At 39.5% G+C, this 18,735-nt stretch overlaps 1 protein-coding gene across 4 annotated transcripts in view; it reads right to left on the bottom strand.

The window, feature by feature from the left end:
- Positions 1-1,709: 1,709 nt before the first annotated feature.
- Positions 1,710-18,735, bottom strand: part of LOC131223614 (uncharacterized) — a 57,694-nt gene continuing 40,668 nt past the window's right edge. The window contains exons 6-11 of one of the 4 annotated variants that reach the window (XM_058219061.1): positions 5,847-5,933; positions 5,609-5,708; positions 5,265-5,475; positions 3,404-3,731; positions 2,356-2,419; positions 1,710-2,258 (exon numbers count right to left, since the gene is read on the bottom strand). In XM_058219061.1, coding sequence (XP_058075044.1) covers positions 2,040-2,258; positions 2,356-2,419; positions 3,404-3,731; positions 5,265-5,475; positions 5,609-5,708; positions 5,847-5,933 — 1,009 coding nt within the window. In that variant the 3' untranslated portion in view covers positions 1,710-2,039. Of the gene's footprint in view, positions 2,259-2,355; positions 2,420-3,403; positions 3,732-4,778; positions 4,879-4,969; positions 5,039-5,264; positions 5,476-5,608; positions 5,709-5,846; positions 5,939-18,735 lie in introns of those variants that run through there. The other 3 variants (XM_058219062.1, XM_058219063.1, XR_009160583.1) reach the window with 3 other exon arrangements.

Here is an 18,735-nt window from a genome sequence, read left to right as displayed (position 1 = left end):
GCTCCGTCACTTGGTTCTCATTTGGATGCTCGTCATCGTATCTCGCCCTAAACCGAACCAGGAAGTCGGTTCAATATTAAAGATCTCCTTCCGAGATCCTCGAAAGATAATCCCCAATCCCGAGAATCTAGGGATCGAAGATCTTGGGATCGTTTAAGATAATGATCAATCCCCTTCAAGGAAGATCTCGAAGCCATTGGATTACATCTCTTCTATAAATAGAGACACCGAAAGGTGAAAGGTACACACACATTCTCACCCTTAACTCCTTATCAAATTATTAGACCCAGAATCCAGGCCTGACTTTGGCATCGGAGGGTCCACTGTGCTAGCCAGGGTCTCTTTTGTCCTCTTCCTGTGCGGGTGTTTGAGTAGCAGAAGGGGTGAGCCAAAAACTGCATCAACACAAATCAACTTCAAGCGGAGTGATTTTCTTCATGCCTCAAATCCTTTAAGTCTTTTTATTCTTCCTTACTCAATTTCTAATTTCTATTTTAATTTTCTCTTACTTCTTTTTTTAATCTAAATTTTCGTGATTACAGATTCGAAGTTCCAACACATACTATGATGAAGTTCACGTTGAACAGGGAATAGTGAAAACTCTCCCGTTGGAATGTCTCAGTAATCGCATGAAGATTCGTCCTGAGTCCGATACATGAAGACTCGCCCGATACTTGGTTTGACTCAGGTTTAATCGGCACCGCGCGATCTTTGAAGGGCAGGATAGACTTTGGGCTGACTTCAGTCAGCTCCAGCGAGTCGCTTGAGGCTCGAGCAAGTTCGTTTGAGTCTGTTCCATGTGAATCAGCCCGACTCATACCCTTTGCTTTGCAATTTTCTTCCATTTCCAACCATTTTCATCTCGAGTCCCTAGAATTAGGTTATTGAAGTTTCTAGGGATGATTTAGGATCCTCCCACAAAGTTAGTAATTTAATACAAATATATTCTTTAAAAAGATAATAATAATAATCTTACTTATTCAGTTTCTAGGCATATTTGAATTTATTTTTTTATTTTTTTTACACTTTGTTTTTCTTTTTTGTGTATGTTATTGGAAAGGGGACGACTTGGCCAAGCCAACCCTGACTCATCCAGTACATCTCAGCCTCAGTATCAGATGAGACCGTCTCAAGTCCCAGTCTTAAAACCATGATTTTAACAATTCAATCAGTTAGCCATTTGAATCCATGATTTTAACAATTCAATCACTTAGTCATTTGATTATGTACAGTCCCATTTCATGTTGGGTCACGACAACGACAAGACCCGACAAGTCGCCATAGATGGGTCAGCTCATAAAATGAGCCGACTCATCATGACTTGCTTGAGAACAACAGATTCATTGGTAAAATGCAAAATATGAATATGTAAGAACTCAAAACTTGCAACCATTTAAATATATCCACCAAGCACCCCTTGCTTGTACTCAAAATATATCCAACAAGTTTAATATTACCCAAACAATATAATTTATGTTTTATTCTTAATATTACTTATTGGGTCAAGTAAAGACTCATTCAACCCAGTTGGACTTCGAGTCGAGCTCCAGGTTTTTAAACCAGTGCCCAAACTGGTCCAACCGGCAACTCCAATCTGAGTCATAAACATTGTTTTGATTCACAAGGTTGGTCCTCAACATCCTCTAGTATTCAATATTTGACCACTGATCATCAGACCCAATAAGGTCCAACCATGCCTACCTATGTAATAAAAAATAAAATGATGTGATTTTTTACCTTTTAAATTACGATTTCGTTCATGAAACTTCCCTCACATATCAACCATTCTCTTCTTTCTCAAGGAAACAAATACAGTAAGGGGGGGGGGGGGGGGGAAGACCTATGGAAGGTAAATAAAAACATGTAGGGGAGGAGATGCACTCTCATGCCACAATAACGTGGATATATGCTTGCACTCTCCCATCTCCAAACCCCTCAGTCTATACAAAAATCTTGGCCATCGACCAAGCTCCATAAACAACTCCCGCTAGAAGACCATTCTACAAAACGAATCTGTACACCTTGCGTAGTAGATTACTCTATAATATGTTAATGCTCCCATCCGATTGGATTGATGATCTCTCACTAGCTAATATCCTCCTGCGCTTGTAGTACTTGGGAAAGTGATTAATGCAGCTCCGATTATGTTTCCTTGCATTGAAGCCCTTAATTGTGCACTTTGCTATGGTAACCATCTTTCTTTTGCGTACATAACATACCCCAAAAAACTTGAATTTGGGATCGGTTCTTCGTTTCACCTGCGGATGTGAAACAGTGGTCAGCAAAATCCAAACTATAAAGTGGATCGTCGTGATAGCAGATGACCTCCAAATAAGAAAAGAAGAGGGTTGATACCAAATTGATTGTAGGAACGATCTCAATGATTCCGGGTTTGCCTCTCCCCTCATCTACACTGACACTGGCAACACAGTGATTATCAGTAAAAGGACTCAAAAGGCTCAGATTGCCCATTATTAGCGACCCAATTTCCTCCCTTGCACTCAAAGTGGACAAATGGCGTGAGAGATTGTGATCCAAACAATTCATCTGGTGGGTCCCACCATGGGAGAAAAGAAATGACAGATTGCTGGCCTACGGGTGGAGAAATAGCCAATCTTAACTGTCATAGACAATAAACAGACCAGATGATCTTACAATAATTAAAAGAAAAAAAAATGGACACAACACACACACAAGCACTGCCGGCCGTAAGCACGCTTTATTGGAGTGATTGTTGAGCAGTCAAGGAACAACATATTCATAGGATGAGTGTGGCTGAAATGAGGATGTCGAGATGGATGAGTGGCAAGACGATGAAGGATAGAATTATAAATGAAGACTTTGGAAAGAACTAACGTGTAGCACCAATAGCTAATAATATGAGGGTAAGTAGACTTTAGGGCCCATTCGGAAACACCCTTAAAGGGACATCTGACACCAAGTAGCCGTTTTAAGCCGCCCCAAGAAATGCACTGATTAGGAGTGAGTTGGATCAAGTTGAAATCCCTAAAAGGGCAAGCAGGAAGGCCCGAAAAGACCTGGGTAGAGGTAGTAAGACAAGACTTCATGACCTATGGTTTAACTGAGGATGTGGTCCTTGATAGAGTGGCATGGCAGAATAGGATTCATGCAGCTGCCACCAACTAGTTGGGTAAAGGCTTAGATGATGATGATGATTGCCAACTGTCAGCATCAAAAAGGTCCATGGATCAGAATGGTAGATCATCCGATCCGAACATTCCACAGATATTGGCCCATTCATAGTGGTCCCACCAAATAAATGATCAAGATTATGACTGCAGCACCACTTCCAATTTGAGTGCAACCAAACAAGGGAATTGGTCCATTGAGTAAGTGCAATATTTCCCCATTAAGAAGCAATGACAAAAACATGAAAACATACTCTATTGATATCTGCTTCACCATTTCGCTCTGCTTAAGAAGTTTAGCATCTTCAATAAGCACCTCAGGGCTTAATCCATCATTGCTGCTCAGAGAAGAATGGCCCATGATCTCTTCACCTATACTGGCTTCACCGTGCAAAGGATGCTCTTCGACATCCATTGAGGGCAATGTTGCAATAGGCACCACTGTTTGGATTACTTCAGAAATAGAGGGCAATGTTGCAATAGGCACCACTGTTTGGGTTACTTCAGAAATGACCATGTGTCTATCACAACCCATTTCATTTTTACTTTTGCGTAGCTCATCTTGAAATTTATCTTTTTTGCCTGCCAAAAAGAGAACATGCAATATAAATGACTATGCCCAGTGATTTCTTTTTAATTTTTTTTTTTTTTAAAAAAAAAAAAAAAAAAAGAAGAAGAAGAAGAAGAAGAAAGAAGGACAACTAAAGAAAAATCAAAAGATTAGTTTTATGATTGTCAAGCCCAGTGCATAGTATTCTCAAGCCCCTAGCTTGGAAATATGGGGCCATTGATATGTGATCCATATTGCTAATCTGATGGGCCCCACTGTTATGAACAATTCTAGCCCTCTTATCATTTGCCTATGGACAGAAGGTTTTTTTTTTCCTTGAAAGATGATACTTTTATTGAAAGAAAAGAAGGAAACAAAACAAACAAAGAGGAGAAAACAGCAACATCCACATTCAACAGATGGATATGAGCCTGCGATCTGAGAGATGTATGATCTATCCATGTTGAAGCCAAGCAGATCAACAACCTTGATTAATAAATCTGTGCGGCCCATTTTTCCAAACTCAATGCTCCAGGATACTGGGTGGATCCCTGGCTCGAGGATCCTGATCAACAATGACCGAGTTAGGACTGACCCGAAATCGATCCGACTCGGTACCGAGTCTAGCATGCCTGACCAGATCCGAGTCTAGGTCTGGCCTGGACTGATGCGGACTGAGTCCGACCCAGTCGGAAGTACCGAGTCAGGTCGAGTTGGCACCATGATGGATCAAGAGATGAGGGAGAGAGGGAGTGAGGGAGTGGAGAGGAGAGAGGGGAGGAGGGTGGTGGTGGTGGTGGTGGTGGTGGGTAGCTGCCAGGCTTGGAAAAGGAGGAGGATGAGGGAGGGAGAGAGAGTTTGGGATCGGGTCAGGGTTAGGTGCGGCGGATAGGGTTAGAGATAGTTAGAAATTAGGTTTTTTTTTTAAATTTTTATTTTTACATATATACCCGAACCCGAGTCGAGTCGGATTTCAGAATCAAGTTTCGGGTCGAGTCAGGTCGAGTTACTCAGTAACTCGGACTCAACTCGATATGAGTTTGGATTGGGCGAAGCCTACTCGGTTCGGACCAACTCACCCATTCAGTTCAGGTCGAGTCAGGTCTGAACGAGTCGGACAAGTCGAGTCAGCATAGTCGTCACGTGCCCAGCTCTTTCGGCTCAAGGATCGTATAATTCCTTAAATAAAAAAACAGATAGTGACGCTCTTTACCGAGTTCTGCCAAAAAATAAATAAATAAGAAAGAAATTGACTTGGAACTCGGGGTACCAGACTACATCTCAGGCAACTTCTTGAGGACACCAACAACTTGGCTGCGTCGATAGTCCAGATCATGTACTAACATATCAACTAAAGATATTAAAAGAAGGCATTTTCTAAATAATCAACTCGGTTGATTTTCATTTTAAGATAGAATCAAATCTTCAAAAAAATAATAATAATAATAATAATTAAAATTTTAAAAAAAAAGCCAAGATTACAGAGTAACTCGACCAATGTACTTTTAGCCTGAGTACCGAGTTTCTAAATCAAGGTCCCAGTATGGAAATAGGAGAACATGTACCTCTTGATCTTGATTCTGCAGCTTTGATTGTACTTGGCATCAGGACTTTCTGGCACATGACAGTGCCTTGAAATTCTAGAAATGTGTATTCTAGAAATTTTAATCTCTCAGGAACCGACATCTTAGTAAACCCGAAGGAAGTAACCCATTTTGGTAGCATCTGCGGGGTTGCTGGCAAGAACAACCTTTCCACCCCTAAATCAGACAACATCTGTGGAACAAATGGGCGAAACAATGTAGTGAGTTAGTGTCCTGTTTGCTAGAGTTTGATGTTAGAAATAGAGAATCGGGGTGGCGTAGCTAGAAGCTCCCAATTATAATACATTACATATTCATGAAATTACCTTCTCTAATTCATTCATAAGAAGGCGGCACATTCCTTGTTGTCGATATTGAACGCGGGTAGCGATTAGAGGCATTTCTGCAACCTTCGCACCAAAGATCCTGAGAAGGGAACATGCCAAATCAGAGGGTCATGTTTCAAGATACCATAACCAAAGGACAACCAACCAACCACCCACCCAACCCAAAAAAAAAAAACTCACTTCCGACAAGTAATGTGTAAGACATGATAAAGAATACCTGACTGTGGCCACAGATATCAGTTCATCCCCGCGCTCCAAAAGCATAGTATAGAACCCCCGAAAGTTCAGCCGCTTCAGCTCTGACCTGAACTGAAAATAAGCTCAGCATCATGCAAACAATAATAACCAACTACACAATCCAAATAGTCAATTATGAATTAACTTTAAAGTGTACCAATGTCCCACATGTGCCAATGTGTCACATGTGATAACAGGACGCATGTGCCCCAGTCCATCTTCAACACAAACATGTGTCATCTTCTGTCTTTGAGTAAAAAATTTATAAAATTTTCTTTTTTCAATGAACAAAATTGGAAATGAAGATAACTTTTTCAAGAAAATCTTGTTTTTTCTTTTGGAAGATAATGGCAATTTTATTAACAACATGCCAAAGGCATGAAAAAAATAAAAAGCAACCCAGAGGAAAACGGGGAAAACCAAACTACATCCAACAAGATTTCAAGAAAATCTTATTGAAAAATAATCAAGAGAAAAGGGTTTTCATTCCTTTTTCCTCAATTTTTTCCACCAATCCAAGTAGGCCATAAGCAAAAACAACCAAGCTAGAAAAATCAAGGCCATGGTAGAACAGCCATTAAAGCCAAAAATAGAGCATATTCCCTTGTAAAAGCTTTCTTATTGATGCAAAAGCTGGCTAACAAGTTCAGACTAGATAGACACTGAAGATTTCAAATGCATCAACACAACTATGAAAATAAAGAAGCCCATTGAGCACGTGCCCAGCATGCCATGGTTGCAACGATAAAACAACAGGCTGCATTTACATGTACAAGTGTCAGAACCCGAGACCAACCCAAAGTCTAGAGGTTTGCCTTGCCTAATCATCGGCTGTGGATTTGGAAAATACATTTTAATTAATCTTAGAAATAAACATTTTTAAATAAAAGCAAAAAGGTCTTTTTCTAGAAGAGCATGGGAAAATTCCTCATTAACAAACATTCCTTTTCTTACTAGCAAGATAATGCCTTTTCAAGTAAAAAGTCATATGACACATAGGTAATTCCTCATGTACAGTTGTGTCGTAATGAAACAGGTAAATAAGCCATGCATGTTGCAGGTAGAGTTGGCCATCAGACCGAGTCGGATAGGATTGGGTCCAACTCGAACCAATCCGAATTCTGCATGGCCTGACCCGAACTCAATCCGATCCGGGACCAAGTCCGGGTCACCTGACTCGAACCGATCCAAAATCTACATGGCCTGATCCGATCCGAGTCCGACTCGGTCAAGAAAACCGAGTCAGATCAGATTGGGCACGATTCGGATCGGTCCAGATTTATTTTTATTTTAAAAAAATAAAAAATAAAAATAAAAATAAAAAATAAAAAAACAACAACAAAGTACAAATGAACGAGGTGGATTTCCCACAAACATTACGGTAGGCCCCACTTAACTTCTCGCAGGAGGGAATCCGCCTCCTTCCATCTAGAGTACGTTTTGCCTCTGTTGCAACTCAGGTTTCAGCATTTGTTGCCAGCTGCTTGGGCCCATCAGCTGAGATAGATCAATGATTTCAACCGTCCATATCACAGTTACAACTATAAATAAGCTATTTTCTCATTATCGACCTTCATTGATCATCTTAACCTTTGATTTTTAGAGTTGAATGCAAGCCATTGGATGATTTTTTTTTCATTGTTCTAAATTCATCCACAAAAAAAGATGGTCATAGTCATTGGATAGTTCGGATAATCAAACTACTCAGCATGTTGGCCTCAATGGGTAGCAACACACATTGAATATTGTATTGCCAGGAAGGCAAAACCACAACTCGTTCTGGTGGGTGATTTCAGATCGGGCGCAAACGGGCTGATAGAGAAGAAGGTTAGGGTTTAAAGAAGAGGGTTAGGGTTCAGAGTTCAACGTTACTTACCTGATTCGAGTTGGGTAGGCAGGGACGGCCGGACGAGAGGAATACCGTCGGCAGGCAACAGCAGGTGGGCTTCGGATTGACCTTTGACGAAGAAGAGTAAAGGATTCCGGGCAGGCAACAGCGCACGCTAGTTCGTTCGGGCAGGAGAGGGTAGGGTAAGAAAGGGGTAAAAACAATCGGGTAGGGAATAGACTTTTTTTAAATGGTAATATGGAACTTCTACTTCCATTAACAAGATAAAACGAGAATCACAACAGAAGGAAGAAGTCCTTATTGAATAGAGATTGGAGCAGGACCCGCTCCTACGCCCAAATATGTTGCCGCTTCATTTCGCGCTTCACGCAACTATAAGCTGGACCCCAAGTCTCACTAAGCTATCAACATCACTATTTCCTTCCTAACTAGAGTGGACGAAAAAAAAACAAAAAACAGCTGTAACATCCCTCATTTCCCTTATTTCCTCCATCAAGTTCAAAATCCAAGGAAAGATTGTGCAGAGGAATCCCATTTTACCACATTTGAAAAATCCCTCTAAAAATGTGGCAACAGATGCAGACATTTTACTTCCTTCAACGGATCGATAAGGTCCTCACCTCTACCTCATTAGGATCATCCTAATAGGGCCCATGAAAATGGCAGCGTACTTTATATGCACTCTACTTACCACCCGATGCCAAACTTCCCAATCCAGCCATGCACTCAAACTGCCACCAGCACAACACCTTCCAATTTGTTCCCAAAACCCCAACTGATGTGTACTTTCCTATCAACCACAACACATCCAAAAGAGAATCCCCAAAGAATTCTTCCTTCAGGTGACTTGTATCCGAAATTCCATGCCACGAGCAACTTAGCCATTGATAAAGGCAACATCCAATAAATCAAATAGATTAATAATATGCACTAGACCCCATGAACGAACAGATGGTAAATGAAGTGACTAACGGATTCCATTGCTCTCAAGCACTATTTCAAAATTGTCAACCAAAAATAAGAACCCAGAAAGACCATTTGTCAAGCTAGTGCCAAAAGCATTTTGTATCACCATTGCATGTGAGCTTCATTTGAGAGGAACAAGCAGCAAATACTCCAATTGGCTCCCACTTCCAAACCATGCCATCACTTCTTTTTGAAAGGCGGCAAAATTTATTTTTAAAAAACAGAAGAAAACGAAAAGACTGCCAACAACCAAGTGACCTCTAGCAATCAAAGGTGGCAGAAAGCAATACGAATCCAAAGACCTCACACGCACAAAGGAAGGCAAAACTACAGACCACTACAACCCACCCAAATTGCACAAAAGGACCACCACTGTACACCCACAAAACTCCTAACCAGTTATCTGTCTTCACTAGGATAAACATACAACCCAAGAGCTGGGAGAACAATTTGATCTCCTAATTTCTGAGATTTTTTCCAAGACGAGGATTCCACACTACATGCTCACTTATCTGTGTGAAGCAAAGATCGATCATACTTTACTTCACTGGAGGCATCTTGTAAACATGAGCTTTGCTAAGCACACATGCATGTGCAAGAAAGCTCGTGTACATGCCACACATGTGCCATCATGGCACATACGTACAAGATCTAATCCATCCATCAAGTTGGTCTGGCCTTCTACATGTTTTTCCAAAAATAAATTTTGGTCCAATCAGCATGTGGGCCCTAAAATTGAAAAAAGGAGGATGGGTTAGAAAAAAATTCAGCCAACTTTTTTCAGAGCCATACATTTGTTTGCAAACCCTGGTCCAACTGACCAGTGGATCAACCTGATTCTTGGGCTAGGGCTTCAATATAGTCATGCCATTCTGATGGATGGATTGGGTAATAGACCTATCGTGCCATGCTAGCACATGTAGGCCGTGTACATGAGCTTTATTGCACACACGTGTGGTTTTAGCAAACCTCCATAAACATTCCTGAAAAGAAAAAATAGGACAGTCATCCCGCAATTTTGTTCCAATTCCATTCCCAATGTATCTTATATTGCCCTGTTGAATGGCATCCCCACTTTATAAATTGCTCTCGAAGCCACTAATATTCTGCATTTCGGACCAAGGCATGGGACCCACCCTTCTTCCCTACACCCTATACTTGGCACTAATCACCTTCTTATTACCATCTTCATGAGAAAATTGCCAAAGCCATTTGCCTAACAATGCCATATTCATAAGCTTCAGTCTTCCGATGCATGCCATCCCTCCGTCGATTTTTTACATTCTTTCCACTCTATAGGTGATATTTCCCCTCCTCCTTCCATTCCTCACCATAGAAATTATTGTTGGACCCTCTCCAATCTATCCATAGCCATTCCCTAAGGCCAAAGGTGGGGCCAAACCGTCATTCCAGGATTTGCAATCCGATATATTTCCATTATGTAATACAGCCAAACCCACCACCTCAAGTGCCAAAGTCAACCCTAGACAAGAAATGAAACAAGTCCAAATGTATAGGCATGTTGGGTAGAACCGCTTTTATTGAGGTAAACAATCTTTCTCCAATAATTCCACCATCAGATCCCAAAGGCCCTTAGGAGGCTTTCCAATACAGAGCAGCAAACCCAAATATGTTGATGGTAAGGAGCCAGCCTTACATCCCAAAGCAGAGGTAAGAGAAATGACTCACCCTCAGCCAGTCCCACTCCAAGCAATTTAGCTTTAACAAATTCACCTTTTGACCCGAGACTGCCTTATAACATCACACTTTAATTCTTCTATGCAGCACTTGCTCTCCCATAATGTCACAAAATAGTTTATGTGCAGCCACACGAGATACGTGTACTATTTTGCGGGCATGCCAGAACCGACTATGATCACCATTGACCCACGGCGTAGAGATAGAGCGGTAATTAACCAATCAGTTAGTAGACAAAGACGTCTATCCAGCCAACAGTGCGCGTGTGTGTCAATCAGGCGATTTGCGAAGATCGAGGCTCTTCCTCCAAATGAACTCTTTTTTTGTCTTGGAAACCAAAGGACTTGCGGAGGTGCAATAGTTGTATGGTCAAACGGAAACATAACAAAATGGTAGATGCAGGTGTGAATGTGACTTACTACTAAAAAGAGATCATCGACCTGGTTAAGAGCAGCAAGGTACTTCCTAGAGTAGTGTGCTGATGAGCAAGATCAAGGCAAAAAACTGTAGATTACAACTATAGTCGACCCAACATAATAGCATAAGTGGATGGATCCTAAAGCTACGGTCTTCTTTCAGATCCAGCTCGCATGCACGGATGAAAGGGAGTTACCACTACTGGCTACGGCTAATGATCAATCTGGCATATGCGCAAGGACAAATTGAAACTAATTCTACCGTAAGGGTCCACTGTTGATGAGCGGAGAAAACTAAACTAAGATAAATAACGTTGCGCTGGATTGGGTTGTTTGTTGGATTGAGGATTCTACCTTTTCTTCGTATATGCCTCTGTTATTTATAGCTTTCCAAGGAGAAATGTGAGAGCAACAGCTTGTCCATGTGGCACCATCACTTGTAACCAACTGGAAAGAGCGGTTACACTTCCTTGATCATAATCTTGTCTTCGTTGGAGGCTTGACACGTGTTCTAGCACTGACGTGGCCACAACGGCTTCTCAACCTTATCTAGAGATATCCTAAACATCAAGGCAAATCCGTAAAAGTGATTTGTCTTTTGTATCTTCAGCACATGCTCCTCGAATATCTTCCATGCCATGTGGCTCATCCTACATCATTGATCTGGTCTGCCAGATTTTGGTACAAACAATAGCATAGCACCATTCATGAACTGTAGCCGACACACTGGAAATCTAATCCGTCTACCTTCAAGGAATCTACTAAACCTAGATTTATGCCTTCGTTGATATTCTATTGAGTACTTCTGCCACCAAAACACATAGTAAGGGGGGGAAGAATATCCCAAGCACCCCAAATTTTGGAAAAAGCCTTTCGACATATCAATTCCTGATACATAGGCTTATTAATTTAAAAGGAGGAACAAAATGAACGTTTATTAAAACGAGAGAGAGAGAGAGAGAGAGAGAGAGAGAGAGAGAGAGAGATTTTTTAAGAGTAATCCTATAAAGAAGTTGTTTTTATGTTTTGAAGTGTAACTTTTTCTTTAATAAAAGGAACCACTAATACAAAGACAGATTGAAAGAGTGTCTCAAGCCTAAGGTATTCCATAATAGTAACAATAGTCATAACAGTCGTTAGTATTTTTTTCTTTTTTTTTTCTTTTTTCTTTTCTTTTCGTTTTTTTTTTTTTTGGAAAAACCTATTTCTAACCTATTATGGGTCAATTTTTCTGCAGCGGCCATTACTACCCCCATACCGTTACAATTATGTAACCATTTTGGAATAACTTGCTCAAGCCCCTTTAACTTTGAATAAAAACCCTTCTGCACACCAGTTTTCAATAAGTAGACTCGTTAACTTAACAATAAGTATTTGAAGGATACAAAAATAATAATAGAGATGCCTCCCCCATTGCTATGATACGGGCCATAATGACCATCAGGGATATATATATATATATACATATATATATATATATAGAGAGAGAGAGAGAGCGAGAGAGAGATGCTCACACACACACACACACACACACACACACACATATATATCTAGAGAGAGAGAGAGAGATGCTCACACACAACTAGTTGGACCGTCCAACTGGTTCTAATTAATTAATGCTAGTTAATTTGGAAAGAGAAATTGGACTTTGTTTGGCGTTAGCTTTCAAAATGATCATTGGCTTGAGTGGGACCTTCTGTGCTGTTAATGTAAAATCCACCCCAACCATAATGTGTGTCACATCGTATTAGACTTAGGGACTGAAAATAAACTCCATTGGTAGTTCAGATGGAACACACAATTGTAAACAGTATGCTAAAAAAGCTCACCCTCCAAAATGATTGTTTGATGAGGCCCACTTGAATCACATATGGATATGATTTTTAAGTCCCGCACCTAGCCTTTGCTTTCACATCTAATGGTTGGAGTGGATTTCACATGCTCATGATTGGGGTCCTGTCAAAATCAAAGGTGGATGTCCCTCCCTCAAATATTCCATTGGTGTGGCTCACCTGAATTACAAATCTACATTATATTCTCTCTAGACCTACAATGAGGTTGCACATCAAAAATCGTAGTAAGCTCTCTCCTACGGTTAAACTTCTTCGTATTCCCCGAGAAAAAAGGTGCCTATTCCCAAAAAAGTGGAAGTACATTGGGTGCAGCCTATACACATGCAGTTCTATGCATCCCTCATCCTGGGCCTACCTTGATAAACGTGTTGTATATCCATTCTCTACATCTATATTTTTAGCTTATGATAAAACAGGATTCAAAAAACGAAATAGATACATATTTCAGGTGGACCACACCATAGAAATAGTGGTGATTGACCATTAAAAACTTTTTGTGTGCCAAAAGTTTTGGATTAAGCTGAAATATATTTTTATTTTCCTTCATCAAGGTCTTTGTGACATTATCAATAACTTAGGTGGAAAGTAAAAAATTAAGTTGGGCCCTAGGAAATTTTAATGGTAAAAGTTCAATTTTCACTATTTTCTATTTGGTGTGGACCACTCGAGATTTATAATTGGTTTGTTTTTGGATCAATGTTCTAAAATGAGCTGAAAAAAACAATGGACCGCGTGAATATACAATACATACATGAAGGTGGGCGACATGGTCAGGGACAAACTGTGTTGCATAAGCAATGGACTGCACTTAATCCACTCTTTATATTTTTCCGTAAGGAAGCCGAAAGAAGCTTAACAGTGGAAGAGGAATGCCTAACCTTATTTTTATTAGGCCGACCATGATGTCTTGATGTGCATGTGAGATCCACTACAACCATCAGATGTGTGATCTTATTCTAAGTCTAGAGACAAAATATCAGGCTGACTTTTGATTTAGGTAGGACACACCAATAGAACAGTAGAGGGAGAGACATCTACCTTTGATTTTTACATACCCACGATCATGAGTAAGTGAAATCCATTCCAACCATTAGATGCCACATCAAAACACTAGGCATAGAAATCAAAAATCAGGCCCATACTTGATTTAAGTGTACCTCATGAAAGGAATTATTTTAAAAGGTGAGCTTTTTTTTTAACACTATTTCCAATTGTGCGGCACACTTGAACCATGGATGGAGTTGGCTTTTGGTTCTTAGATCTAACATGGGTGACACACGTGTTGGTCAAGGTGGATTTTACATTAACACCACAGTGGGGCCCACCCAAGTCAGAGATCATTTTCAAAAGACCTCTTAAAAGGCTAACGTGAAGCAAACGCCCCTCTCTCAACATTAATTAGCATTAGAGAAAATTGTTCTCATTAAATGCCTAGCTAGTTGGACCAAAACTCACGGTCCAACTAGTTGTGTGTGAGCATTTCTCATATATATATATATATATATATATATATATATATAGATATCAGCCCCATAACAGACCATTACAGCCATTACAGGACCATTATGGGTCAATTTTTCCATAAAGGCCGTTACCACCCTGTAACACGTAACGGTTACCACCGTTGTTGTTACGTAATGGTTGTGTTATGTAAACCATTTCGGAATACCTTGGGAGAATGAGGAATCCATTCATCACCTATTCTTTCACTACCCGCTCACTACGGAGGTTTGGAACCATTTCTTCAGCATGTTTTGAATTGGACTCTTTCGGTGGTCGAGGAATTGCTTTTCTGCAAAAGGTAATATCTTATGAAAATGATTCCCTATGCCATAGTGTGGTGCATGTAGTAAGAAAGGAATGCAAGGATTTTTTACAAAAGGTTCATCTTGCAATGCTATTTAGAGAAGGATTGCTATAGTTGCACGAAGCATGAAGAGAAGTAGCAACAGATTCCGGTGGTGGCGAGGGGAGTGTTTGTTACAAAATGTAAACAAGTATAAAAAGGTACGAAGCAGGAGTGGGAACAAGAGTCTGAAGTGCGATTTGAAGCAGCAGCAGCACCTAATTAGAAGGATCCTGCAACTAAAGGATTGCCTCCTCAATGGCAAAAGGAGCCAAAATGAGTTCTCCTAATTACCAATCTATTTGCCCACTAGTAGTTTTTAGCCACATGGTTAAATTTAAATCCATAAGTTTGCTATTTTAACTCCAATTAGTGGAGAGACTTTCTCAGCAGGTTACAATGAGTCAAGTTTAAACTAGGAGAGCAAAATGTGAAGGTCTGATTGTCTATATATACTACACCATATCCATGGTGTAGAGACTCTTACTTGATGATTAAAAACTCGTTTCTTTAAAACCCAAGGTGGATTAACTGGAGGGCTGTCATGCTCCTTTAATCTAGTGGCGTGATGCCCTAGACCATCTTTTATAGAAGTGATATTCCGCTTTGTTCATTTCCTATGTTCTTTAAACTCTACAAGTGATTCATTGCATTTAAGATCCACGTTAAGTTTCAAAATCTGGTACATACGATCTGAAATTTATTCCTACATACAATCTGAATTTTATTTCCTTTAGTTTGGGCTCAACTTCCTCTACATTGTTTTTTTGTTTTTTTGGAAAGGTAACACTACCAAGGTTTGAACCCTGGATCATTCACACACACTATACTGTCTCCACCAGCTCATCTAACAAGTGGGAGACTAGTTAAATTCTAGGTTTGCTTCAAGAGATATAAGAAGGTTGGTATCAGTGTGTGGTAGAATATATGAAGAGTGCTTATTGTTTATTTATCTTTGTACATGCCAAAAAAATAAAATTGTATGGATCCTTTGGGGTTTCAGATATTTAATCTTAGTAATTTTTATTTTTATTTTTGAGATTTTTACTGTAAAGTTTGTCCAGAATTGTGATTTTACAAAACAATGCCTTTGACTAATTGAAGGTCCCAGAAAATGCTTTTTGGAGGGTGAAATGACCAGAATGCCATAAGTTCACTTTTTTTTTCTAAAAAGTTGTGAAGTTGAGCATTGTGGGGATAAATGACCAGAATGCCAGAATTGTGATTTTACAAAACAATGCCTTTGACTAATTGAAGGTCCCAGAAAATGCTTTTTGGAGGATGAAATTACCAGAATGCCATAAGTTCATTTTTTTCCTAAAAAGTTGTGAAGTTGAGCGTTGTGGGGGTACATGGAAAACCCATCCAACAGGTGCACCCCACCATGACAATCAAACGAACCAAATATCAGGCCAATCCAATCACCAGGTGGAAACTAAACTTGTTGCTGGAAATTCATTTCTAGTCCTGGGATTCATGTTCAGCTGAAATTTGTGGTTAACTGCAGTTTATTTGATTATTTCTCACAAAACATACGTATTTGGGAGGTGGAACCAATGTTTTAAATATCGCTATCGCGTAATGTATCGCACCTACGGATACATATCGGTTATCACATGGGATATATCGGCTGTATCATGTAATGTATCGCTGTTGTTGGGAGACATGGGAACATTAGGAAATTGGTCAAATTTTTCATGGAACTTCAAGGATTATTGAAAAAGACATCAATACACACTTAGAAATCAAAACATTACAAAATAAAAATAAAAAAATACACATAATAAGGGTTTCCTTTGTATGGGGTCCTAATACATGCACTGTCCAATTGAACAAAAGCAAGTATATTTAAAGTCTATTCATATAATTTATAAACATAAGAAGACATGTATGGAAACACAAGCAATACATTCAAAAGCAAAAGAAGATTCACTAGATCAAGTATTATGCATGTTTGATTTTGTGTTTGGATGCAACGATTTGCAACTGATTTGCGAGAAATTTCAATTTTTTTCAATTTTCCGCAACTTGCCCCATCTCCCCCAAACCTCGAAATCGAAGCTCCAAATCCATGATTTTTCATTGAAAACATGAAGAATCATAAATTTGTAACCATTTGACATTGATTTAACGTGATTTATAGCAATATATATATATATATATATATATATATATATATATGGATCAAAAATCGAAAATGCTCACCGAATCGAATAGGTGGGATATATCGCCACTACCTGTGCATTTCGTATCGCACAGGTGGGATACAAGATATATCGTGGGATATACCGGCTGATATTGTCAATATTTAAAACACCGGGTGGAACTTGTCATGGAACCATCCCATCTATGTGATTGAAGACTCCAATTAGCCAGGTGCATTTAAATCCTAAATAAATTTCATTAGAAATGAAAATGATTATGAGACGCAGCTATAACTTTCTTCAATGAAGCATGCACTATACTTCAGCATTGGGAAAAACTCGTGATTTAATTATGAAAAACCAAAGACTTTTGCATCAGCTGAAAACTGATGTTAGATTCTTTAATATAATTGTTCAGATTCATGATGGAAGTCAAGGCATAAGTTTGATGATGGCTGCCAACCTGACACAACCCGCCTTTATTTGGGCTTGGGACCAAGGTGTCCCGTATCGGTATCGGTTGGCGTAACGGTGACCTCCAAAACCGATACGGATACGGGGTCGTAACGGCGATACGGGGGCGTAACGGCCCGTAACGGCGTAAAATTTTTTTTTTGCCAAAAAAATATAAAAAAATATATATTAAATCCGGAATATTCTAAGCATTCCAAATATGCATTCATTTATAAATTGGAACATGTTTATGGTGGTGTAACGGTCCACTCTTTGGTGAGAAACTGTATCGGACTGTCTGATTGATTTTTGAACCAAGTAACCTGAATTTGACTACAAAATGTATATATTTAATTTTCTAAATATCTAATTTATATACTTAACAATTTAATATCTTTCTCCTAGTAGTTCTTTAAAAAAATGAAATTAAATTTAGGTAGATGGCATTGCCAATTTCGGGCTGACTTGGAGGACCAATCTATGCCCCAAATTAGCCTCAAATTCATGCAATTTATTGTCATTATCCCACTTATGTATTAGTGGACATTTATTGGATAGTGAATCATGAAAAAAACCAAAAGGCCCTATTTTAAAAAATAAGAGTACACCGAATAACAATTAAAAACTATTCAAATAATTTGATTTTGGCATTGTGAGTTAGCAATTGCAGTTTATAATTTAATTAGTAAATTTTAAGTTAATATGTCTTTGGTACAATTTTTTATGGCCTCAAATTAGGTGAGACTTGGATTGTGAAGTGTAGCACACATGTCAAAATTTTTTGGGCCCCACGCATGATGAATGTGTTATATCTAAACCGTCCATTCATTTGACGAGTTGTCTTAAGACTTGACACGAAAAATAATACAGATCTAATTATCAAGTGGACCACACTGCAAAAAGCAACGAGGGATTGAACGTCTACCATTGAAAACTTTTTTGGGATCACATGACTTTTAGATCAATATAAAATTTGTTTTTCCTCTTCATTTGGGTCTTTTTGACCTTATGAACAGATTGGATGGAAAATAAATGTTACGGTGGGCCTACGAATTGTTTAACGGTGAAAATCATCACCTCCGCTGCTATTTTTGGTGTGGTCCGGACGATCTTTGGATACGATTCATTTTTTAGGTAATGCTATAAAATAATATTTAAAAATAGATGAACGGTGTGGATCTAATAAATACATCACTGTGGAGCCTATAAAACTTTGATCTCCTTTGAACCGTTCGTACAACTCGGAGCTCGAGGAGTGTCAGCGCTCGTCTCAGCGTGACACGTAACGACGGCAGCTTACGCTGCCCAAAAAAAAAAAAAAAAAAAGAGGGAAGGAGAGAGGGAAACCGAAAAGAAAAAAGAGGGAAAGAAGAGAAGAAAAAAGAGGGAAAGAGGGAAAGAACAAAGAGGGAGAGAGAGAGAGAGAGAGAAGGAGGAGGAGGAGGAGGAGGCCGCAGCCGCAGCAGGGCCGTAGCAGGCCGAGAAGAGGAAGAAGAAGAAGAAGAAGAAGAGAGAAGAAGAAGAGGAAAAGAAAGGAAAAAGGTTAGGGTTTTTTTTATTTATTTTCTTCTTTTTTTTTTCCAAGGCCCGTAACAGCCGTTACGGGTCAGTAACGGCCGTTACGCCCGTAACATGCCCGTAACG

This window comes from Magnolia sinica, chromosome 13 (genome assembly GCF_029962835.1).
Source record: "Magnolia sinica isolate HGM2019 chromosome 13, MsV1, whole genome shotgun sequence".
Lineage (NCBI taxonomy): Eukaryota > Viridiplantae > Streptophyta > Magnoliopsida > Magnoliales > Magnoliaceae > Magnolia > Magnolia sinica.
The sequence above is the reverse complement of the archived record's forward strand: the minus strand, read 5'-3'. Positions and strand labels throughout refer to the sequence as shown.